The sequence below is a fragment of the Pseudophryne corroboree genome, chromosome 6, assembly GCF_028390025.1.
Source record: "Pseudophryne corroboree isolate aPseCor3 chromosome 6, aPseCor3.hap2, whole genome shotgun sequence".
In the NCBI taxonomy this organism is placed as follows: Eukaryota; Metazoa; Chordata; class Amphibia; order Anura; family Myobatrachidae; genus Pseudophryne; species Pseudophryne corroboree.
In genome coordinates, this window is record NC_086449.1 from 43395175 (window position 1) to 43420911 (window position 25737).

Sequence of the window (25737 nt, forward strand, 5' to 3'; positions counted from 1 at the left end):
GGAAATGTGGGGAGGGGAGGAAAGGGGGGGAAATGGGAAAGGAGAAGGGATGGAGGGAACCAACACCTTGTGCACAACTGTGCACTTGAACAAAAAAGACCTACTTGTGTACATACACACGTCCTTATATGTACACAAGTACACATGTATATCCGTCATCTTCTTACACATTGATAGCTCGAGGAAGCAGAGAAAGGAAACTACCAATGTGTAACTATACCTATACATTATTCAATTCTACTGTATCAGAAGAAAGGGTGCCCAGAACATAGATCCAGTAAGCTTCTCTCTTACATAATTGTTTGAACCTATCACCTCCCCGTTTTGTTACGCCTACCTGTTCTATTGCCTTTATTGTGACCTCCGTCAAAGTTTGTTTCTGGCAACTTGAGATATGATGGGATAGAGGGTGCGATTTAAAGCCTTTCAGGATATTTCTTCTATGCTCAGAGAACCGCACATGTAAAGTACGAGTTGTGCGGCCCACATACTGCTTTCCGCAGCCACATGTAATCACATAAATTACAAACATTGAATTGCAATTAAGAAATTTTGTTATTTGAAATGTTTCGCCGTTTGTATACGAACAAACATTGGTACTTTTTCTAAGGGAATGCATACAAGTAGTGCATTCTAGCCTCCCACACCTGTGGAAACCAACTGGCTTGGCCGGTAGCCAGTTCCCCCCACCAGTGTTAGGGGCTACAGAATTCACAAAGTGACTATGTACTAGTCTTGATTTTAAATTCTCTGATTTTCTAAATACTACATTACCTTCTAAACTCACCTCCCCTTTTAGGATGTTATCCATCTCTAATATGGAGGTGTTTGTTTTTATAATCTTTTTAATTTCTTTGGCATGACTATTATATTGAGTTACAAAGGAAGCAGATTTTATTTTGTTATCTCCCTTTGTTTTATTAGAGATATGTGCATCTTGTCTGCAATGCAGGAGTTTTTCCCTTTCTATCATTTCTACCTCTGAAAATGCTTTTTGCAGCAAATCCGGGGGGTAGCCCTGTTCTTCAAAAGATTTCAACATAGTTGCTGCTTGTTGTCTATATCCAGTATCTGTGGAGCAGCTTCTCTTAAGTCTAACCAGTTGACTTTTAGGGATGTTATTTTTCCAACCCATTAAATGGGAACTCTTATAATTTAGGTATCTACTCTGGTCAACTGGTTTTATAAATGTTTCGGAGACCAGGTGATTATTTTTTACTGTTAAGGTGATATCCAAAAAATTAATAGTGACGGTGCTAAACGTGCAAGTGAATTTTAAACCAAATGAATTATTATTTAAACTATCCGTGAAATTGTGCAGTGAAGGTAAATCCCTATCCCAAATAAGGAACAAATCATCAATATATCTACCATAGAGGACCAGGTTCGCCCCAAATCCCCCACACATGTTGCTCCTCAAGGAGCCCCATGTATAGGTTCGCGAAACTCGGGGCGAACCTGGTCCCCATGGCAGTCCCCCGTGTCTGTAGATAAACAGAAGAGTCAAACATAAAATAGTTGTGAGTATGAATCTAATTGACTCTAAAATAAATCCAGTGAATGTATCTGTTATACTATTGTCGCTTTTTAAATAATGTTCAATAGCTGTGATTCCTAATTCATGGGGGATGTTTGAGTACAAAGACTCAACATCATAAGTGACCAAATAATATCCCTGTTTCCATGTAACTTTATTTATCATGTTTAGAAAACCTTTTGTGTCTTTAATATATGATTTAAGCTCACTCACATAACCTTGTAAATAGTGATCCACAAAATATGAAAGGTTATTTGTGAGGGAACCCACTCCCGAAATAATAGGTCTCCCAGGGGGTGCAGTGAGTGACTTGTGGATTTTCGGCACATAATAAAAAGTGGGGGTGACGGGATGGGTGCAATACAAAAAGTGCATGATATCTTTAGAGATAGCTCCCGACTGTACTCCATCGTCCAGCAGGTGTTTGAGTTGTGATTGGAAAAGGGCAGTGGGATTGCCAGTGAGCTTTTTATAGAATCCCAGATCACTAAGCTGTCTATATGATTCTTTCACATAGTCCACTGTGTTCAAAATTACAATCCCACTGCCCTTATCTGCTGGTTTTATTATAACATCCTTGTCCGCATATAGACATTTTATAGCCCTTCTTTCCCCTGGTGTAAGATTATCTCTAAAGGGTTTTTTGTCTGCTTTTTCGCACATAACTCTAAAATTTTCCAATGTCACTTTGTAAAAACTCTCCACAAACGGTCCCTTGTATTGAAATGGATAGAATTCTGACTTTGTTCTAAAGTGGTTATGGTCATAAATCTTGACCTTACTTTCTTTAGTTTCCAGTCCCTGTTCAGATTCTTTTAATAATGAATCTAACATGTCCAGGGTTTCAGAATCATCTTTATCAAGAATTATAGCCATACCTTCAAGTTTATTTTGTCTCAGAATTTTTTGTGCAAAATACCGTTTGCGACAGAGGGTTCTCACATAGCGATTCAAATCTATAAATAGATTAAACAAATTTGGTTTTGTTAGTGGCGCAAAGTTTAGTCCCCTCTCAAGTAATTTTTTCTCATCAGTTGTGAGTATCTTAGAGGAGAGATTAAAGATGCCCTTGCCCTCACTGCTCATCGGACACAAGGATTTTTTCTTGTTTCTCCTCCCTCCTCTAACTCCTCGTCGTCTCTCGTTCTTCCTCGTTTTTGGGAACCTCTTGGGGTTTCCTTGTACCCCATGGTACTAAAATGGACCCCAGCATCCTCTAGGACGTAAGAGAAAATAACTTGGTTTCTTTGTTCATGAGAACCAGGTACAAGTATGTATTTCTTTCCTTACTTAAGTTGAACATGAAAGATAGATGATACTCACTCTTACCAAGGTACTGCATAAATGTCTAAAATACTATGTTATCACTTATCCCTATAATAATAAAATCGTCATTTTTATATCTGTAATACAGATGACTATTCTTATTGGAAGGGTTTTTGTTAGAAATATGTTGATTTTCTCAGCTTACCATGTGATTAGCTTGGAGCAAATCTTATACCCATGGCAGTGCCACAAGTTTGCAAGTAGAAAGTATTTAGAATTCTAAATAACTAGGTGTGAACGTAAAACTATTAATAAAATGTTTATGTGTGGAATCAGCTATCATAAACTACACACATGAAGAATTCCCTTTCTCGTGTTTTATAGACATATACAGGGATTACACACCAATTGGGACCCACATAAAATCTTCCTGATGGAAGACACTACCCATGACTAGAAGAATTTTTTTGGTATCTGTAACAAATGCATCTAGTTCTTTTACATATTTATTGAAAATATTTCTACATATTCAGGGATGATTGCCACTAGAGAATCAATGCTTGCCACTACTGGCTTACCCAGGTTATTCTGTATTAGGAACTGGTAGTCATTCCTGATAAGTAGTTCACCATATATACAGTACACTATACCAGTAGGCAGGGCAGTCGAGAGCCAGGCTGGGGCCAGGTACTTTTCAAGGGGTGTGGCCTAATCACAGGAGGTGTGGTCGTGTACTTTTAGAAAAAAATACTGAAAAAATTGTATTTTAAGCACCTCCATACATTCATTCTAACTAATCCTCCTCACTTATCAGATTTAGTACCAAATCATTATTAGTTTTAAAAGTCTTCCTTATCTAAATCTTTTTTTGCCCATCACATGAAAGATCTCTATCCGCCTTTGATTCCAACGAATGGAATTTATAAGGAACCTATTAAACCCAACCTGGAGGGATTTGCATAATTTTGAATTATCCCTGTCTCCTTTAGTAGGAAATGTCTTATTACTGTTATATTCCTGGCAAAGTTGTAAAGATTAGTAAATGGTAGGAAATCATTTAGATTTGGGTATGAACAGTAGGGGAGAAGGACAAGCCCTTATACAAAAGTAAGATTATCAGATTTGGGTGCACGCAGTTCACACAAAACTTACATGTGTTCTCTTTTCATACTCAAACATCACCTAAAACGGGTATGGGTCATTGGATAGACACAACTTAGGTCGACAGTCATTAGTTCGACCATGGGAGGTCGACATGCATTAGGTCGACAGGGACAATAGGTCAGCGTGGTCATTAGGTCGACATGTACTAGGTCGACAGGTCGAAAGGTCGACAGTTTTTTTTTACTGTTTTTGGCGTTGTTTTCTTCGTAAAGTGACGGGGAACCCCAATTAGTGCACCGTGTCCCCTCGCATGGCTCGGGCAAGGTGCCTCGCTCTGCTACCGCTTCACTTGGCACAGGTTACCGTTCCAATAGTGGTCCACGTGGATCGTTAAGTATGAAAAAAATCCAAAAAAAGCAAAAAAGTAAAAAAACTCATGTCGACCTTTTGACCTGTCGACCTATTTACCATGTCTACACAGTGTATGTCGACCGTCGGAGGTCGACGTAATGACTGTCGACCTAAGCTGTGTCAACCTAATGACCATATCCCCCTAAAACGACCAGGCAAACTGTGTGACTGCTTCGTAACCTCTATTAGCACTTAAATACATTTATAACATGCAATATGTGGCATTTCACCTTATGTATAGAAACTTCTATTTTCCAATAAATTGGCAGCTAAATCTCTTTGGCTGAGATGTATTAAGCCTCCTAAAGAGTGGAGAAATGAACCAATCAGCTTTTAGCTAGCACTTCTCAAGTACTTTCTATAAAAATGATAGGTAGATGCTTATTGTAAGCTATGGGCAACCATTCCGCTTGTCCATTCCTCAGAGACTTGGTACAGCTCCCCCTTTGTTAGACTGTTCTAATACTGTTTTGTTCGCAGTTAGTAGAACATGCTGCGGCTATATATATATATATATATATATATATATATATATTATTTAGAATATAAATATTGGAATACAAATTACAGTTTGATGTTGACACTATCTATGTCTGAGCCACCTCGCTGACACCAGTATGCCAACATGGTTAAAATACTTCAAGCATTTTAATAGTATCGCCTTTATAACTTTAATCATGCTGTAAAAGACTATCTGGTAACATCAGTAAGATTTGTTGGAAATTATGTATGTTCAGGTGTTGACATTGCAGAGTTATATAGGCACACACCAGAGGATGCCTCCATGAACAGCTCAGTAACTTAACCAGTGATGCTGGTTTATTGATAGATAGCAGGTACAGCCGTACTCACTGTTACATGCACATTGGTGTTGGAGCGGAGCTTGAGCAGAGTGCGGTTTCAGACAGCTTACCAGCTGGTGAGTGTATGCAGGCACAGGTAATTGCAGGCCTCTCTGGAGATAGGTAGGAAACTTCTGTCTCCCACCATGTTACACTATACAGATGGCTCCTGCCCATGCTCAGTACAGAGCTCAGCGGCCATCTTGGGACAGGGCACGAAGCCTCCCCGCAGAACAGGAAGACTGGAGTCAGCGCAGTAGTGCTCTGCTCTTTCAATAAGATTCACTATTCAGGCTGAGTGAAAAATGTTGTCATTTACTTTGACATATTATCGTTTTACCTGGATTTTCCTGTTGTTTTGCATTATTCCCAGGATATCGTCTAAATCGGCGCAAGTATAAACGTCACCTGCGCCTTCACTCGCAGGATTGTGTCAGCCTACGTGAACATGTTCTATTTTCTTTGTGATTAACATTTCCAGCTACACAAACAAGAACAACCCTTTGCTTAGAACACAGAAAGACCTTCCACGGTTTTTTTTATTCACAGTCACAAATCATAAAAAAATATTACATACTATAAACATAGGAAGAAAAACTCCCAGAATCCTTTCTGCTGAAGTAGATATTTATTGGTCAGTTGGGGGAGGGGGGGGTGGCTTATTCCACGCTTTTTCCAGTAGTTCGCCTTCCTGTCCTGTCATTGCCACACGCAACAGGTTAACCTTGTTAACCAGGTTAACAGGTTAATCTTGGGGATGGGCAGGGTTTGAGGGGGGTCTGTAAGGTGCAAGGCGTTTTGAAGCCACAAGCCTTTGTAGTGGGAGATTATGGGTTTATAAGGGCTCTACTTTCCACAGCGAGGAGTGTTGATACATCAACCTGGAGGGATAAAATAAAGAAATGTAAACAGGGGTTTCTTAGAACTTTGTGATTTGGGAATATGTTGTTGATCTATTAAAGTGGTTCTCAAACTCGGTCCACAGGACCCCACGCAGGTCACGTTTTCCAGGTCACTTGGCACGTGCACTGTGTAACACCAACTGTCACAATTACAAAATCCACAGGTGACCTGGAAAACATGACCTGCGTGGTGTCCTGAGAATTGCGTTTGAGAACCAGTGATCAATTATAAACTAAAGATAAGAAATATATAAGAAAATTATTTAAATGTTTTACATTATTCAGGCAAAACCAAATCCCCGATAAGTGACCATTTTTAAGGCGAAACGTGCAGCGAAAATACATAGGTAGTGGACACTATGTATTTTTGCTTGAAAAACTGGGGTATTTTTTAGCATGATTTAATTAAATAGGGGGATAAAAAAAATCGATGAAAAAAATAGTGAAAACCCCCAGTTTTTCACGGCTGCAGCATTTTCGCCTCCGATTGGATGCCCCCTATATACTTTTAATTGTCCTTTACACACTGTATTTTGGCGATTGTGCTGTACACATCATGTTTTTGCTGATTGTGCTGTATATTGGTGATTGGTGCTTGTGTTGTACACAATGCGCCTCATTTATAGCTTGACGCATTTCGCGCACTGATTGCATGCATAAAAATTATGCCATACAAAAAAATGCATTTACGTGTGTACACTGAGTTCTGCGCATCTGCGTCCAACTAAAAGGCAAAGCAGCCTTTCTATGTCAAAGGAAGCTAGGCATACAAATAGCTACAGTATACTAGCTCCCCACAACTGCACAAAGATGCTTTGAGTAAGTTAATATGCAGACCAGGATCATCAGTACAAAATAAACTGTTTGAAGAAATGGGCAGCAATCCCATGAAACGCGTAACAAAGTTTATGCAGTTTGTCACATGCTGTACCAGATGACCAAGACACATTTATATTGACGTCATACTACGAATTTTTAGGAAACTATTTATTGTGAAGAAGTGGTGCTGACTATTCCAATGGGGGAACCTGCACTAGAAAGGACATTGTTTTCATTCTGAAATTACAGTAATAGCTGGGTGTAGTATGGTATGCCGGCGGCCGGGCTCCCGGCGACCAGCATACCGGCGCCGGTATTTCGACCGCCGGCATACTGACAGCGTGGCGAGCGCAAATGTGCCCCTTGCGGGTTCGCTGCGCTCGCCACGCTATTTATTCTCCCTCTAGGGGGGTCGTGGACCGCCAAGAGGGAGAATAAGTGTCGGTATGCCGGCTGTCGGGATTCCGGCGCCGGTATACTGTGCGCCAGGATCCCGACAGTCAGCAAACTGAAGACCACCCTAATAGCCAATTCAAAATTCTGCAAAAAGGGGACAATATGCTGCAGCTCAGGGCAAAATGCATATAAAGTTACCAACAAATGAGTAACTAAGAGAAACCTAATATTACTATTATTTACATTTTGAATTGTTCCTTCTATGTAGATTTGAGTGCAGTGCACACTTTTTGGTAATTTTGCAGTCAAAACTTCAGATCAATTCAAGTTTCATTGTACGGCGCCACATTTTCTCCGCTATCGGCAGATTATAGAACTACATTTTTCCCCGCAGAATCCTTTTACCCAAGTTTTAAACAGCATACTTACTAAAGGGGAGATTTGTCAAAGATTGGAGAGAGATAAATGTGGAGAGAGACGAAGGCGTCTGTTCATGAAGCAGTGAAAAGAGTGGAGAAGTGAGCCAGTGGAGAAGTTGCCCATGGCAACCAATCAGCATTGATGTAACATTTATAATTTGCATACTATACAATTTTACGGAGCAGCTGATTGGTTGTCATGGGCAACTTCTCCACAGGCTCTCTTCTCCACTCTTTTCACTGCTATGTGAATAGACCCCTAAATACCAACCAATCACCTCCTAACTGTCATTTTTCAAACACAGCCTGTAACATGGCAGCTAGGAGCGGATTGGTTGGTACTTTGGGGCAGATGTATTAACCTGGAGAAGGCATAAGGAAGTGATAAACCAGTGATATGAGCAAGGTGATAAAGGCACCAGCCAATCAGCTCCAATATGTAAATTAACAGTTAGGATCTGATTGGCTGGTGCCTTTAACACCTTGCACTTAACACTGCTTTACTACTTCCTTATGCCTTCACCAGGTTAATACATCTGCCCTTTTGTTCTATGGTACATCTATTCAGGGACATGCATGTTATCTGGGCACCAGGAAAAGATGCTATAGCCTGTAATGGCCATAAAATTGTCCCAGCAGTCACTGTACCTGTGCACCATGATTTCCTGTTTTTATGGCTACTACAGAAATATCTGTACCCTGGGCATAATGTTACTAGATCGTAGGTTGCCCTTACTGAGCTTTCAGATGTGAGTGTCATATATTTGTACAGTAATATGTTCTTACATATGGCCTCTTTCTTCATGTCTTCATAGCCAATCTCCTCTTCCCGGCAAGTGCCGCAGATGCAGCCAAACAGGCCGTTGAACAGTTGGACAGTGCATAGGATGACTTCGAAGGAGCTGGCAGCCAGCAGGATTGAAAAAAGGATTATATTAAACTCCGCCACATCCTTAGGTTCAACACAGATGTCCCATGACTCTCTGTGGAATATGTAGCTGTCATTGCTGGAGGATAGAAGAGATAACAAGGTGTTAAATAATCAAGGCTCTGCAGAGGAGGACTTAAATGTAGAGGGCTCTGTACAGCACCGGTACAGAAGATATGAGTTATGTTGAGTGGGGAGCCCAGTAGTGTAGCAATAGTGGTGGCTTGGGGGCGCTGGCGCTTGTGTTATGCAAATTAAAATATCCCTCCAAAAATGGCCGCCGCCAAGAAGGAGACAGACGCTAGAGGTCCTACTGGACCTCTAGCGTCTTTCAGGGACGCACAGCGCGTATATCATTATCTGGAAGTGCCAGGATTCAGGGAACGTTGGCACCACTGGTGAGCATTAAAAGCCTGGCAACAAGCAGAAAACCCATGGCAACAGGCATGAAAGCCCTGGCAATGATCATGAAACCCCTGGCAATGAGCAGGAAACCCCTGGCAATGAACATGTAGGTAAAAATTATAAATAATGTATAGGGAAGGGGCTCCATAAACTTTTTTAGCAGGGGGGAGCAAAATTTATAGTTACGCCACAGGGGGAACCCAGTCTACTATTTTCTCTAACCTAAATGATAAATGTCATAGGCAATCTTCAGCACGCACACATTGGAAGTGACAACAGTTATCTGTGATTATTATTGCACCACAAGGCAGTAAAGCAATATATAGCAATCTATCTCATAATTGACCTAGGAAGGCTTGATTTATACTGTATACAGGCTGTCTATAATTAAAGTTCACCTATTCCAAGAAGTCTACAGCAAAAACTACTTATCGGAATGTCGCCTAAATCCATGGGAAGGAATTTCAAGGCAAAAAAAAAGTTGTTACAAAAAACCACCACCAGGGGGGGCGTTTTATAATGTTATTTGGACCATTGCTGTGCAGTACAGAGGCGATTTGGGTACAGTCAATTCAAAACATGTTTAGTATGATGACCACCATTATCTGCCACCATCTCAGAAGAAGGTTGCTGTTCATTGGAAATAGTGATGAGAGGGTTGACGTGCTAAAGGAAATTTGCTTATCCTTATAAGCGAACAATCACCCCCTGGTGATGAATTTTTGAACTTTTTTTTTTTTTGCTGTGAATTTCCTTCCCATGGTCTCATGAAACCGTGCAAAAAATTTGACAACATTCCAAAAAGTAGTTTTTACTGTAGATTGCTTGGAATATTTGAACATCAGTTATAGACATCCTATATATCGGTTATGGTTCTCTATTAGGACACAGGAAGGGAAAATACTTGGATCTCTAGAAAGACAGAAGGAGAGAGAATTGACAGCATAGGAAAGGAATGAGTTAAACATCTTGTGAGGGGTGGACCTAGCTGGAAGGAAAGTACAGCCCTTTGGGAAAAGGGGAGGGTTAGTATATATAGGGAAGGACAGACATCTTGTCTCTCTCTTGTTGGTGAAATTGCCTTCCCGCCCTCCCGCCCTGTTGGTAAAGGTTTCTGGCACGGAGTGCCTTGGCAGTAAATTGTTTGGCTGGTTTTATCGTTGGCTATTTATTGGCGGAAAAGAACGGCAGTTGGTGGTTGTATGGTAAGCTGTAGTGATTTACAGTTTGATTTGGTTTAGGTGCACTCACCTCCATCGACTTATTTGCCGCTTGACCACCCGTCCGGGAAGGCAGCGGCAGGGCACCCAGGAGCGGTGGGTAGTCACTGTGGGGGTGGAGTTGTCACCTATTACCGGTTTTTGATAGTTGTAGTTAAATTAGGATGGTTTCGAATTTTTTGTATTTTACGGTTAATTTAGGTTAGTAGAGCCGTTCTTTTTGCTGCCACCATATGCCGGCTGTATCGGCATCTTAACAAAGTTTTCATTTACAGGTTTGCTATGGTTAGGGTCAAATAAATAGCTAGCAATTTTTCTGCCAAATTCAAGTCTCCGTGTCTTTATTTATTGGGTTTAGAGGTAACGAATGCTTTACTTGGAATGAACGGGTCCACCAAATGTCACTAGGATGTTTAGTCACCTACAGTGTCTGTGTCTACAATACGCAGAATTTCTGGAAAAAAAATATTATTTGTTCTCTAGAATAATAAAGGAGAAGGATAGAATGTTCTCTAGAAAGGCTTTCGTTTTAGGGGCCTATTTGTCAAACAGAAATTTGTTGGAATCCCCCCTGAAAACACATGTTTTTGAGTAATAGCTGCAAATTTGAAGCATCCCCCAGGATGTATTTGGATGGGGGGCGGGGGTGACCACAGCAGATTTTGGAGGTATCTGCTGTCTTTCTCCATTGTCGATCACACAAACAGCAACCATAGGTAGTGGAAATGAAGGGCACATCTAGAAACAACAGTACAGAGTACACAATCTGCGGGTCTCACTTGTATTCTGGCATTGGTTTCTCAAATGGGCGACCCCAGACAAGGGTGGGCCCAGCAGTGGTGGCATTCGTGAGATCCGTGATGTAATAGGCGCAGACGGGGCCTCTGAAAATTCCCGTAACGCACATGACCAGGCAAAAGAGGGATCCAGTAAGTCCAATAGCAGAGCAGAGGATGGAGAAAAACATCTGGGGGGGAAGGACACACAGCGTTTCATAAATATAAGGCATACACAGCTATACCGTAATATAATAGTAAGTTCTGGTGACCTTCTGTACCTGTTGACCTGAATGTTGACCACATAGTGTCGACCTAATGTCTGTTGACCTCTACATTGTTGATCTGTCACCCAGATACCAAAAGAACTTAGAGTTCCAGGCAGCCTGGCCTGCGGTGTACATGTGTGTGCTGCATTCTTTTGGATGGGATAGTTGTAGGGACTACTTTGATTTGGGTCTCAGTAGTATAAAGATGTCATCAATATACCCAACCACAGCCTGCACTGGTGGACATACCTTAAAACATTGGTCACCCCTAAAATTTCATCCATATATTTGAGGTTTAGCAGTTACCATTTCTGGGGTACTACCACTTGTCTATTCCCCGGGCAATAAGCCTGTACAGAACAAACGCCTCTGCCTCACCACCCTTTTATGTTCCATCTACTAAAAAGTTACGATTGTGTACTGATCCCATTCTGCTGTATTCCCTGACTATAATTATTTTATCTACACTGGTGAAGACTGTTAATATATTATATATAAGCCGTTTCTCTACGTATTACTCCGACTATTATGTGCAGGGTAAGAAGGCTGCTGCCCCATCTACAGATGTGTCTTCATTCACCTACTGTAGCATTTCTGCATTATAGCGACTTTTTTACACAGCAGTGGTTTTATTGCAGTCCTAAAGAGCGCAAATCCATCAGTGGTGGTACGCGCACCTTGTGCAAAAGGGCAATTATTTAGGGGAAAAGACGCATGGTGTGGCTCACTCACATTTCTCTGACGTCCTAGTGGATGCTGGGAACTCCGTAAGGACCATGGGGAATAGCGGGCTCCGAAGGAGGCTGGGCACTCTAGAAAGATCTTAGACTACCTGGTGTGCACTGGCTCCTCCCACTATGACCCTCCTCCAAGCCTCAGTTAGATTTCGTGCCCGGCCGAGGTTGGATGCACACTAGGGACTCTCCTGAGCTCTTAGAAAGTAATAGTCTTAGATTTTTTTTATTTTCAGTGAGACCTGCTGGCAACAGGCTCACTGCAGCGAGGGACTAAGGGGAGAAGAAGCGAATTCGCCTGCTTGCAGCCGGATTGGGCTTCTTAGGCTACTGGACACCATTAGCTCCAGAGGGATCGACCGCAGGCCCAGTCCTTGGTGTTCGGTCCCGAAGCCGCGTCGCCGTCCCCCTTACAGAGCCAGAAGCAAGAAGATGGTCCGGAAAATCGGCGGCATGAAGACTCAGTCTTCACCAAGGTAGCGCACAGCACTGCAGCTGTGTGCCATTGCTCCTCTCACACACTTCACACTGCAGTCACTGAGGGTGCAGGGCGCTGGGGGGGGGGGCGCCCTGAGGCAGCAATAAAAACACCTTGGCTGGCTAAAATACCTCAATATATAGCCCCAGGGGCTATATATGAGGTAAATACCCCTGCCAGAATTCCATAAAAAGCGGGAGAATAGGCCGCGAAAAAGGGGCGGAGCCTATCTCCTCAGCACACTGGCGCCATTTTTCCCTCACAGCTCCGCTGGAAGGAAGCTCCCTAGCTCTCCCCTGCAGTCTACACTACAGAAAAGGGTTAAAAAAGAGAGGGGGGGCACTAAATTTAGGCGCAGTATACATTATGTATAAAAACAGCAGCTATAGGGGACATAACTCAGTTAGTCCCTGCATTATATAGCGCTCTGGTGTGTGCTGGCATACTCTCACTCTGTCCCCCCAAAGGGCTTTTGTGGGTCCTGTCCTCGTTTAGAGCATTCCCTGTGTGTCTGCGGTGTGTCGGTACGGCTGTGTCGACATGTTGAATGAGGAGGCTTATATGGTGACGGAACAGAGGCCGATATATGTGGTGTCGCCCCCTGTGGGGCCGACACCAGAGTGGATGGATAGGTGGAAGGTATTAACCGACAGTGTCAACTCCTTACATAAAAGGGTGGATGACGTAACAGCTGTGGGACAGCCGGCTTCTCAGCCCGCGCCTGCCCAGGCGTCTCAAAGGCCATCAGGGGCTCAAAAACGCCCGCTCTCTCAGATGGCAGACACAGATGTCGACACGGAGTTTGACTCCAGTGTCGACAAGGTTGAGACATATACACAATCCACTAGGAACATCCGTGACTTGATCCCGGCAATAAAAAATGTGTTATACATTTCTGACAGTAACCCAAGCACCTCTAAAAATGGGGTTTAGGTTTGGGGAGAAAAAACAGGCAGTGTTTTGTTCCCCCATCAGATGAATAAATGAAGTGTGTGAAAAGCGTGGGTTCCCCCGTTAAGAAACTGGTAATTTATAAAAAGTTACTGATGGCGTACCCTTTCCCGCCAGGAGGATAAGTTACGCTGGGAGATATCCCCTAGGGTGGATAAGGCGCTCACACGGTTGTCAAAAAAGGTGGCACTGCCGTTTTAGGAACGGCCACTTTGAAGGTACCTGTTGATAAAAAGCAGGAGGCTATCCTGAAGTCTGTATTTACACACTCAGGTACTAGACTGAAACCTGCAGATCGTGCTGCTGCAGCGTGGTCGGTGACCCTGTCAAACATACTATTTTGCTAATATGAGAACATATTAAAGGCGTTGTCTTACATATGAGGGATGCACAGAGGGATATTTTGCCGGCTGGCATCCAAAATGAATGTAATGTCCACTCTGTCAGGAGGGTATTAGAGACCTGTCACTGGACAGGTGATGCTGACTTAAAAAGCGCATAGAGATTCTGCCTTATAAGGGTGAGGAATTATTTGGGGATGGTCTCTGGGACCTTGTATCCACAGCAACTGCTGGGAAGAAATATTTTTACCTCAGGTTTCCTCACAGACAAAGGTACAGTCCTTTCGGCTTCAGAAAAGCAAGCGGGTCAAATAGCGCTCCTTTCTGTACAGAGACAAGGGAAGAGGGAAAAAGCTGCACCAGTCAGCCTGTTCCCAGAATCAAAATTCTTCCCCCGCTTCCTGTGAGTCCACAGCATGACGCGGGTGCTCCACAGATGTAGCCAGGTACGGTGGGTGGCCGTCTCAAAAATTTCAGCAATTAGTGGGCTCGCTCACAGGTGGATCCCTGTTTCTTTCAAGTAGTATTTCAGGGGTACAAGCTGGAATTCGAGATGTCTCCCCCCAGCCGTTTCCTAAAATATGCCTTGCTGACAACTCCCTCAGGCAGGGAGGCTGTGCTAGAGGCAATTAATAAGCGGTATTCCCAGCAGGTAATACTCAAGGTGCCCCTACTTCAACAAGGACGGGGTTACTATTCCACACGGTTTGGGGTACCGAAACCGCATGGTTCGGTGTGACCCATTTTATATATTAAAATCCTTGAACACATACATAAAAAAATTCAAGTTCAAGATGGAATCGCTCAGGGCGGTTATTGCAAGCCTGGACGAGGGGGATTACATGGTATCCCGGGACATCAAGGATGCTTACCTGCATGTCCCCATTTACCATCCTCGCCAGGAGTACCTCAGATTTGTGGTACAGGATTACCATTACCAAGTCCAGACACTGCCGTTTGGACTGTACATGGCACCGAGGGTGTTTTATCAAGGTAATGGCCAAAATTATGATACTCCTTCGAAAAAAGGGGAGTTTTGATTATCCCGTACTTGGACAATCTCTTTATAAGGGCGAGGTCCAAGGAGCAGTTGGTAGTCGGGGTAGCACGGTTGGATTCTAAACAGTCCAAAGTCACAGCTGGTTCCTATGACACGTCTACTGTTCCTGGGAATGGTTCTGGACATAAACCAGAAATAGTGTTCCTCCCGGAGGAGAAAGCCAAGGAGTTGTCATCTCTAGTCAGAGACCTCCTGAAGCCAAAACAGGTAGCGGTGCATCATTGCACGCGAGTCCTGGGAAAAATGGTAGCTTCCTACGAAGCAATCCCATTAGGCAGGTTCCATACAAGAACTTTTCAGAGGGACCTGTTGGACAAGTGGTCCGGATCGCATCTTCCGATGCATAGGCTGATAACCCTGTCTCCGAGGACCTGGGTATCTCTACTGTGGTGGCTGCAGAGTGCCCATCTTCAAGAGGGCCGCAGGTTCGGCATACAGGACTAGGTCCTAGTGACCATGGATGCCAGCCTTTGAGGCTGGGGGGCAGTCACACAGGGAAGAAACTTCCAGGGACTTTGGTCAAGTCAGGTGATTTCCCTACACATAAATATTCTGGACCTGAGGGCCATTTACAATGCCCTGAGGCCGGCAAGGCCTCTGCTTCAAAACCAGCCGGTACTGATCCAATCAGACAACATCACGGCAGTCGCCCATGTAAACCAACAGGGCGGCACAAGAAGCAGGATGGCGATGGCAGAAGCCACAAGGATTCTCCGATAGGCGGAAAATCATGTGTTAGCACTGTCAGCAGTGTTCATTCCCGGAGTGGACAACTGGGAAGCAGATCTTCTCAACAGACACGACCTCCACCCGGGAGAGTGGGGACTTCCTCCAGAAGTCTTCCAAAGGATTGTACACCATTGGGAAACTAGGTTGATTTCTGCATTTCCTGCAAGCAGGAGTGACTATGGGCCTTAAATTAGGTTCCATTAAGGTACAGAACTCGGCTCTGTCGATTTTCTTTCAAAAAGAACTAGCTTCAGTACCTGAAGTTCAGACATTTGTAAAGGGAGTGCTGCATTTTCAGCCCCCGTTTGTGCCTCCTGTGGCACCTTGGGATCTCAACGTGGTGTTGAGTTTCTTAAAATCACATTGGTTTGAACCACTAAAAACCGTGGATCTGAAATATCTCACGTGGAAGGTGGTTATGTTATTGGCCTAGGCTTCTGCCAGGCGAGTATCAGAATTGGCGGCTTTGTCTTGTAAAAGCCCTTATCTGATTTTCCATATGGATAGGGCAGAATTAAGGACTTGTCCCCAGTTTCTCCCTAAGGTGGTGTCAGCGTTTCACCTGAACCAACCTATTGTGGGGCCTGCGGCTACTAGAGACTTGGAGGACTCCAAGTTGTTAGACGTGGTCAGGGCCCTGAAAATATATGTTTCCAGGATGGCTAGAGTCAGAAAATCTGACTCGCTGTTAATCCTATATGCACCCAACAAGTTGGGTGCTCCTGCTTCTAAGCAGACTATTGCTCGTTGGATTTCCAGTACAATCCAACTTGCGCATTCTGTGGCAGGCCTGCCACAGCCAAAATCTGTCAATGCCCATTCCACAAGGAAGGTGGGCTCATCTTGGGCGGCTGCCCGAGGGGTCTCGGCTTTACAACTTTGCCGAGCTGCTACTTGGTCAGGGGCAAACACGTTTGCAAAATTCTATAAATTTGATACCCTGGCTGAGGAGGACCTGGAGTTCTCTCATTCAGTGCTGCAGAGTCATCCGCACTCTCCCGCCCGTTTGGGAGCTTTGGTATAATCCCCATGGTCCTTACGGAGTTCCCAGCATCCACTAGGACGTCAGAGAAAATAAGAATTTACTCACCGGTAATTCTATTTCTCGTAGTCCGTAGTGGATGCTGGGCGCCCATCCCAAGTGCGGTTTATCTGCAATACTTGTACATAGTTATTGTTAACTAAATCGGGTTATTATTGAGCCATCTGTTGAGAGGCGCAGTTGTTTCATACTGTTAACTGGGTATAATATCACGAGTTGTACGGTGTGATTGGTGTGACTGGTATGAGTCTTACCCGGGATTCAAAATCCTTCCTTATTGTGTACGCTCGTCCGGGCACAGTACCTAACTGAGGCTTGGAGGAGGGTCATAGTGGGAGGAGCCAGTGCACACCAGGTAGTCTAAGATCTTTCTAGAGTGCCCAGCCTCCTTCGGAGCCCGCTATTCCCCATGGTCCTTACGGAGTTCCCAGCATCCACTACGGACTACGAGAAATAGAATTACCGGTGAGTAAATTCTTATTTTTTCATGGAGCACCAAATGGGGCTATTTGGTGTGATTTGAGGATAGGTATATGTGGACACATCTGTGATAAAGCAGTAAGCCTTAGGGCCTAAATCAAAGATGGACGCAGTACATACAGCAGCTGCGTCCAATGTCTTAACAGTATTGTAGGCCCTGGGCAAAGCAGTGCACTGGGGCCCTTACCCACCTATTCACGGGAATAAATAAAAAATAAATAAATCTTATTTACCCATCCTGTGGTCCAGAGCTGTCTCTCCACATTCTTTCAAACAGTGAATGACTGTCAGCACTCTGATTGGTTGATAGCTCCAGCCATCCACCAATCACAGCTATTTAGAACGGCTAGGCAGCATCCTCTAGCTGACTTCCAAGAAACTCCTGAGGCCTCAGTTTGGGAGCAGATTTTCCCTGGCCTTCCCCTGCTCAAAGGCCCCTAGAATCATGAAGCCCTGGGCAGCTGCCCAGTGTGCCTATATGTTAAGATGGCCCTGGCGGCAACTACAAATTCAAGTTTAGTAAATAGCATCCAGTTGGTCCAGCGATGGCTACAGTTAAATATACTGCTGTCAGTGTACTAACCAGTCCTGTTATGAGGCCAAGAATGAGCACTCACTCGTAACCTAGCAATCTCCTGTGCCCCAATCTCCTGTGCCCCAATCTCCTGTGCCATTATCGCCACAGTAATAAGGAAAGAAAATGTCACCTGGCACTGCAGGAATATAGGGGTGTATTCATGAAGCAGTGAAAAGAGTGGAGAAGTGAGCCTGTGGAGAAGTTGCCCGTGGCAACCAATCAGCTGCTCTGTATAATTTTATAGTATGCAAATTATAAATGTTACTTCAATGCTGATTGGTTGCCATGGGCAACTTCTCCACTGGCTCACTTCTCCACACTTTTCACTGATTCATGAATAGACCCCATAATCACACAACAGCAGCGTTTCTAGAACTGTTAGCTTCTATTTTCTTAACTGAATATTGAACTATATCATACTTGCCAAGTTTCTGGCTGGTCAGCATTGTACCAGCATAGGCTGGGTGGTCCGGGAGCGTGGAAAGATGCAATTGCATCAACATGCCCTCACCCCCTGCTATACAATTCCCACATTACTGCCACTGTAAAGCAGGGGCAGGGCTAAAATTACTAAATTAATGAATCGTGCCATCACCCCGCCAACTTTTACCTCAGTAAGTGGGCAGCTACAGGTGCGAGTGAGTCACAGCATGGGTGTGCTGGCGGGGGTAAGCCGGCTCCGGGAGAATTACCCACTTTTGTAGCGGGCCGGGAGTGTCACCCCATTTTTCGGGACCCTCCCGGCCATTCCAGGAGAGTAAGCAAGTATGAACTATATATAGTTTTGCAAATACCAGCATGTCCTGCCGGCCTCTGACACTAGATGGCAGTGTCACACTTGCTCACATATTTGCCTGCTTCCAATCAGGTGACCAGTAATAGATCAATGCTGTATGGCAGTGTATGCTTGTAGGTAACTGGCGCTACAATGATAGAGGAAGGGATGTATCATCACCACAAGTGCAGTGAAACCACTGAAAATGCAGTTTTCTGAGGTTTGACCGTCTTTCCCATATGTACAAATATTCATTATTATTATTATTATTATCCTTAATTTATATGGTGCCACATGGGATCCGCAGGCCCCAATTACAGAGTAAACAAATAAGCAAAACATGAAGACAGTGACTTATAGTTCAATATAATATAGGACAAGTAGAGAGTATATAAACATAGCTGCGTCAGTAAACAGCACTTATCAGGGCGGCAGAAAACCGAAGGATTTGGTGCCATCAAAGGGAGTATTGAATAGAAGATAGGATAAGTAAGAGACACAAAAGCACATGAGGGAATAGGACCCTGCTTGTGAGAGCTTACATTCTAAAGGGGAGGGGCAGACAGACAGGGGTGACACAGATGGGGTACATAGAGAGCGTGGAACAGAGGGTTAGGATGAGATTAGGCTGGGTTCATAATAGTAACGTAGAGTAGGGTTTTCCTATTTAGACCAGGGGGGTCTACTACGTTATGCCAGCTGTCAGAATCCCTGCCGAAGATCATGCCAGCAGCTGGGCGAGCGCAAAAGAGCCCCTTGTGGGCTCTCTATGTTTGCCACGCTGCGGGCATGGTGGCGTGCTACATGCACCACGCTATTAATTCTCCCTCCAGGGGTGTCGTGGACACCCCAAGACAGAGAATAGTTGTCGGTATGCTGAGTGCCGGGATCCCGACAGCCAACATATCAAATGCCTCCCAGACCAGGGAACCGGTAGATTTACTAAGTAGCGGACCTGCAGACAGGATCCCCCAGGAAGATGGCGTGATGGCCATTTTCCTGTACATTTGTTCAGTAGAGAAGTCTCTAGAAACAGTGTGGAGTCTGCTGCGCTGCCAGAGAGGAGGGAACCGGTGCAGAGCCTGCGCACGGACCCTCTCCTCACCTAAACTGCTCCTGCTTGCTTAGCATTTACTTCTATTGCCGTTCTAAATCCACCCGTCAACGTTGCCAATGATCCGTGGTCTTGACAACCCGCTCCTGGAAATTTAGCAAAGTCCTAACATTACTTTATCTGACTCAAAAAGTGGCATGCCACCCACATACTGTACGTCTTTGGTCAAACGCCCTAAAACATACCCAGGTGCAGGGCTTCGTGATGAATCAGTATCACATCTTCTACTTTACACAATAATAAAGATGTTTTCTGATAATACGTGTAGATAATGTCTCCCAGGTAATGGAGTTCAGCCTCCATCCAGTTATCAGACTTTCACTGTCACACGCCAGATGTCACATAGCTTGTACACAGCAAAGTCCACCAGCTATGGAGAGTTAATATACATCTACAAACAGGGATACTGTAAGTAGGGATTGACGTGCTGTATACAAGGGCACCAGGGCAGCCAACAGGGGGGGACTGTGGGAAGTGGTGTCCCGGGCACTTACAGAGAGGGGAGCCCACCCCTGGCTCCAACTGCCAATACCTGTAGAGCTGCACCAGCCTGTGACTCAACAGCAGTCTGATACGCAAGAAGGACTTCTTAAAACAAGCCTTATCCGTTCCTGTAGGTCTGTAACACTCCACCTATATGTAACGTCACACTGTATGACCGTCACATAGGGGTGGAGCAGTGTGGCAGAAACTTTTTTGGGAGGGGTCCTGTCTATTTTGTCAGTCCCAGGCCCCTTCATTTCTGAATACAGCCCCGAAGGGCTCAGTGAGCAGGCAGGGACAGGTCTGCCCGATGTGCTGCTGCGGCTGTGCTGCTATACAGACACTGCCGAGATGTGACGAGAGAGGCCCCTGGACCTCCCCTGCGCCCCTGGAGCTGTCCCTGTGCCGGGCGACCGGCACCATGAACACTATATTCTTAAAAAAACTTTATGGGACAGGAGACGTGGCCACGCCTCGTGGAGTTGGCTATCCTTCCTACCACCAGGGCCCGGGCTATCAAAAGACCCGGGCATGCACCCTGGCTTCCACTGCAGGCGCATTGAGGAGATGGGGCAATATCGTTCTGCTGTGTGGGCAAAGTGGGCAGTGTTGCTGAACATACAGCCAAGGCTGTCCAGACCGGTCACGGGCCCTTGTACAGGGCCGTGGCCAAATCTGGGGAAGCGTGGACATAACCCCTAAAACAAATGAAAAATAGAATTACTATGTGCAGCGTCAATCACCGTAAAGGGGCACGCCGCAAGCTGCTGATTGGGACAATGATCCCTTCAGCAACAGCCCCAGGTCCCTCCCCCTTTCCCTCGCGGCGCCCCTGATGATGTCATCATAACATACAGATGTGTGAAAGTGATTAAGGTTTCCACGCAGCTTTCACAGCAATATTTCATTTTCTATTTTGTTTGTTTTGTTTTTCCGCTTTCTATAGAACCTTAATGGTGAACTTAGCAAGTTATTTTCTGATTGTATCGTAATAAAACAGATCTGTTCTCTCATACATACAGTATTACAACATAATAACGGTGATTATGTCACTCACATACAGTGTGAAATAATAACACAGTAATAGGGAGAGACCATTATATTATAAAAGTTTAGGTGGAGATCTGATAACCCGGAGAAATCGCACTATGGGGGTCATTCCGAGTTGTTCGCTCGGAAAATTTCTTCGCATCGCAGCGATTTCCCACTTAGTGCGCATGCGCAATGTTCGCACTGCGACTGCACCAAGTAAATTTGCTATGAAGTTAGGTATTTTACTCACGGCTTTTTCATCGCTCAGGCGATCGGAGTGTGATTGACAGGAAGTGGGTGTTACTGGGCGGAAACAGGCCGTTTTATGGGCGTGTGGGAAAAAACGCTACCGTTTCTGGGAAAAACGCGGGAGTGTCTGGGTGAACGCTGGGTGTGTTTGTGACGTCAAACCAGGAACGACAAGCACTGAACTGATCGCACTGGAAGATTAAGTCTCGAGCTACTCAGAAACTGCACAGAGATGTCTTATCGCAATATTGCGAATCTTTTGTTCGCAATTTTAAGAAGCTAAGATTCACTCCCAGTAGGCGGCGGCTTAGCGTGTGCAATGCTGCTAAAAGCAGCTTGCGAGCGAACAACTCGGAATGACCACCTATGAGCTGAGACACCACATATATTGGGGGGAATTCAATTGTTTGAACAGTCGGTTGGGTGTCTGTTTTTTTCTGTCTATTAGGAAAAAACAGACTCCCAACTGACTTTTCCAACAATTGAATACCCCCCCTTAGTGAGCATATGAGACCATATTTGCAAAGTACCAAAAAATCTGTACTTTCCGCATGCACAGGACCCAGTTTGCATGTGCGTGAACGGGTCATGCGGCATAGGCTTGACAGTCTGATACTATTTCGGGGGTGGCGACGGGCTCCGTTTAGAAAAATGTAGGCGCATCACTACTGTTTAGCGGGTGGGAACAGACCAGGTGATCTCTGTTGCAGGACGGAGATTTACTGGGCTCTGTGACGGGTGGCTTTGCGCGGCCCCATGGGTGCCGTTAGCCGCCCGATGGTGGGTGCTTTTGCTTTGATCTTATGCTGCGTCCTATGACGCAGATTGGATCACTAGTGCAGCAGGAGGCGTCTGAATGTAATAGGCTCCTCCTGCTGAATTTACATACAGTGCTATCACTGCCGCTTCCAAGGATGCACCAGTGATAGCAAGTCCAACAACCTGAATGGCCCTCATTCTGCCCTGCTGGTAACATGATGGATTTCTACAGAGCAATTTAAAATAAAAAAATAAAAAAGTTGTTCTTACCCCCCAGCGGTTTCCGCAGCAGCCTTTCCGCCCCGATGCATGAATCTGGATTGCTGGAATCAGCACCTGGTATGGAGAGAGGGTAAAAGGCTGTATGAAGTATTGTATCTTACCAGCACATTCTCACATGCAAAGACTTTAAAAAAAGTAATTTCCGTCCAGTCCTCCCTCTGAGATGAACACTCTGGACACAACTGTGTTGTAAACTGGAGTACACGCCTAGAGATGTGTGCTGACACAGACCACTCAGTACACTTCTCTCCCCCCACTCAGCACTCAGCGCGATGTGTGTGGAGTGTGGGGGGGGGGGGCTGCTACTCACTTCACATTGCAGGGAAGTGAGCGACCTGACTAGATTGTGCCTGTATCATGTAGGCACAATCTGTAATTGGCTATAGCGACGTGCGGGGCCACGCATCGCTATCGTTATGGGCATACACACGGAGAGATCTGCGCTTAACTTCTAAGCAATCTAGTCAGATTGCTTAGAAATTAAGCACGGATCTCTCTATGGGAGGGTACACACGGGGCAGATGTGTGCTGAGCGGTCTAGCGCAGACCGCTCAGCACACATCTCTCCCCCCCCCCCCCACTCAGCACTCGGCGCAATGTGTGCTGAGCGAGGAGGGGAGACGCTCACTTCACAAAGTGCTGAATCTAGCACCGGCGATATCGATCTATCGCTTGAGGGGCATACACACGAGAGATCCCTGCTTAATTTCTAAGCAATCTAGTCAGATTGCTTAGACCTCTCCGTGTGTACCCCCCTGATGTGTACCCCCCCCCCCCCCCTTAACACTTATTCCAATAAGCCCTCTGAGTCCAACATAAAGGGCTTAAATGAAAAATCTGCTGTTCCAGGTAACCCTACACAATGACCTTTTCCTAAGCAGCTGGACTGTTAACATTATTATATTATCATCACATCTCTACGCTTAGAGACTATGGGGTATATTTATCATAACAGTTTTGCAGGAATATGTGAGTATCCCCTGGATATATTAGCTCTGTTAAAATAAATAAAATAAGGTAATTCTTACCTGCACCCAGAGACCGGTGGTCAGTGATCCGGTGAGGGCAGCCAGTCATCTGGTTGCTGTGCTCTTGCTGTGACCCCTGGTGCAGTAAAGTGATGCTGTAAAGCCGACATCTCACTTTACAGCATTGGGGGACAGAGCAGAGCACAGGATTCGGTGACCTTCTGCCCTCACGGATCACCGGTCCTGACTGCAGGTAAGTGTAAGCTGAGAAAGGGGGTGTTGCATGTGGGGAGGGTGGGAGGCTATACCCCACGGTGGAGGCGCATGCACGGTACAATCTCAGGGTATTTTTCACAAAAAATTCTCTGAGAATTGCTGCACGTGGATTGGGAGGGCCAGCGCTTTCTGGCAGGCTCTGTCCCTGCATGCGATAATTGATACATCACTGTGATCTATTCAATTATCACAAAGCGATTTTGGTGGACTTTATCCCGATTCCCGACCCATCCAAATCTGAGCTGCATATTGTGATAAATATGCCCCTTTGACTCCATTAATACGTGAAAAATAATAAATAATAATGAACAAAATATTAAATTCTCACCAGTAAGCCGCCTGCGATAATCCCTAGGAAAGTTGTAACCTCATAGGTGAGTTTCTCTCCAGCGTTCTCTGCCGCCTCTACGCTCCATCCCGGGAAGTAGAGGATGACGTTCGCGATGATGCAGATTATAGCCAAGGGATACAGGGCTCCCCCGATACATATGGCGCACTTGCCAGTGCACATGGTGAGGCAGAGGAGTGCCAAGGAACAGATAACCCAACAGATAGACAATATCAGGAACGGAGAGGAGAGAGAGGCTCCTTTTATGCCGCCTTCCAACCTTGCAGGTTGCAGTCACGAGACGAGACCCAGCCTCGCTGATTGCAGTCACGGGGATGAGGGAATGGAGTTTGAACTCAATATTTCACTGAGAGATAGAGAAGAAGATGCTCAGAGATACAAGTTATGATGCTGTGTCACAGGATGGCATTATGTCATATATATTGTGACTGCAGACGTATGAAAGACCCAACATTCTATAGGAACCGATCCGCCCAATTCACACTCAAAATGAGTGAACCATGATGGATTTGAGGAATGGTTTTTGACCCATGTGATTTGCTTTGCCTTTTCAGATTGCTGAATTCAGCAATTACCTAACCCGGTTTTCATGGCAAGTGTAACCGTACCAAAAAAAAAATCGTTTCACACAGAAAAACAGAGTAAAATGCAGGTGCACACTCTATGTACTAAGCACTGCTAATCTGCATAATTTTAATACACTCTACAATTTAACATAGAGTATAATTAAGGTGCTTAGCATAATATTTAGCCAAAAATATAGGCCCACCAGTGGCGACCAGGTGACCCTTATCTGGTGGGCCTCTAACATTCCTAAGGTTCAAGTCTGGAGCATTGGACCCACCAAGCCAGCACAAGCCAACCGCCCCATGGCATCACAATAGTGAGAGATAGCGGCTAAAGTGTTAAAAGTGTTACATTGGTACAGTACGAAGCAGCAGGTATGTGTTGAGAGTGAGAGGTAATAATTAGGGTGTTAAATTATGTTACATTTAAAAAAACAAAAACTATCTAAGTGCCAAAAGTGCTAAATTAAGTGTTACAATATGATGCCAGAAAGCAACCAGGCCTCATCAACCCAGGGGGCCCCACACCCCAAACTCATCCCTAAAACTGACAACTAGAGATGCACTTCTGCCAAAAAAGTGCACATAGTGTGAAACGCGTCTCATTATAAGTATGGGGATAAAACCAGAACTCTGCCAGCTCTGAGCTTATGCAGAATTCAAGTGCATCTGAAAAGCCTTCTATAATACTTCACTATAGTAATTTAGTTCCACAAAATAAAGTTTTGCAACAGTTGCAATTAGGGTATATAGGGGCCAATTCAGTAAGGATAGCAAATTCTGCTAATCAGCAGAATTTGCTATCCTTTAGCACGCATACTGGGGGCCGCCCACCATCCTGACCGGCGCCTCCCCCCTGCTACAAGCAGAAATTGCGTTCGCCTCGCAATTCCTGCTTGTTAGCAGAAATTAAGGATGACTCCTGCCGGCGCAGCTTAGTTGCGGCCGCAGGAGTCACAGAGCCATTTTACCTGTTGCGATGGCTGCGTGTGACATCACGCAGCCACTGCGACCGCGCCCCCAGCACGCCCCCGTTCGCGACGCACAACCCACCGTTCGGATTTCCCTGCCCCTGCAACGCTCCGTTTGACAGGCAAAGGCAATCGCATTTTCTGCGCCGCCCCACAGAAAATGCGGACGCATGCGCAGTAGGGCCCGCTGCGCATGTGCCCGCGGCACTCCCGCAATAATTCCGGAC

At 45.1% G+C, this 25737-nt stretch overlaps 1 protein-coding gene and 1 long non-coding RNA gene across 3 annotated transcripts in view; one reads left to right on the forward strand and one right to left on the reverse strand.

The window, feature by feature from the left end:
- Nucleotides 1-5769: 5769 nt before the first annotated feature.
- LOC134936028 (transmembrane 4 L6 family member 5-like) lies at nt 5770-24306 on the reverse strand. Its single transcript, XM_063930931.1, has 5 exons — nt 23953-24306; nt 22369-22434; nt 11029-11216; nt 8483-8703; nt 5770-6041 (listed from the first exon to the last, which is right to left on the reverse strand). Exons 1-5 carry the CDS (start codon nt 24133-24135, stop codon nt 6037-6039), a joined length of 663 nt encoding a protein of 220 aa, XP_063787001.1. The 5' UTR covers nt 24136-24306; the 3' UTR covers nt 5770-6036.
- The window catches only part of LOC134936030 (uncharacterized), a 78103-nt gene continuing 72432 nt past the window's right edge, over nt 20067-25737 (forward strand). The window contains exon 1 of one of the 2 annotated variants that reach the window (XR_010180439.1): nt 20067-20192. This is a non-coding gene — a long non-coding RNA (uncharacterized LOC134936030). Of the gene's footprint in view, nt 20193-23518; nt 23602-25737 lie in introns of those variants that run through there. The other variant, XR_010180437.1, reaches the window with a different exon arrangement.

Excerpts from the sequence above, each read along its gene's own strand:
- LOC134936028 (XM_063930931.1), bottom strand. The coding sequence starts at position 24,135 with ATGTGCACTGGCAAGTGCGCCATATGTATCGGGGGAGCCCTGTATCCC. Across the intron at positions 22,435-23,952 it reads TTATCGCAGGCGGCTTACTG|GTGCTGATTCCAGCAATCCA; the intron begins GTGAGAATTTAA and ends TCTCCATACCAG. Across the intron at positions 8,704-11,028 it reads AAACCAATGCCAGAATACAA|CAATGACAGCTACATATTCC; the intron begins GTGAGACCCGCA and ends TCTATCCTCCAG.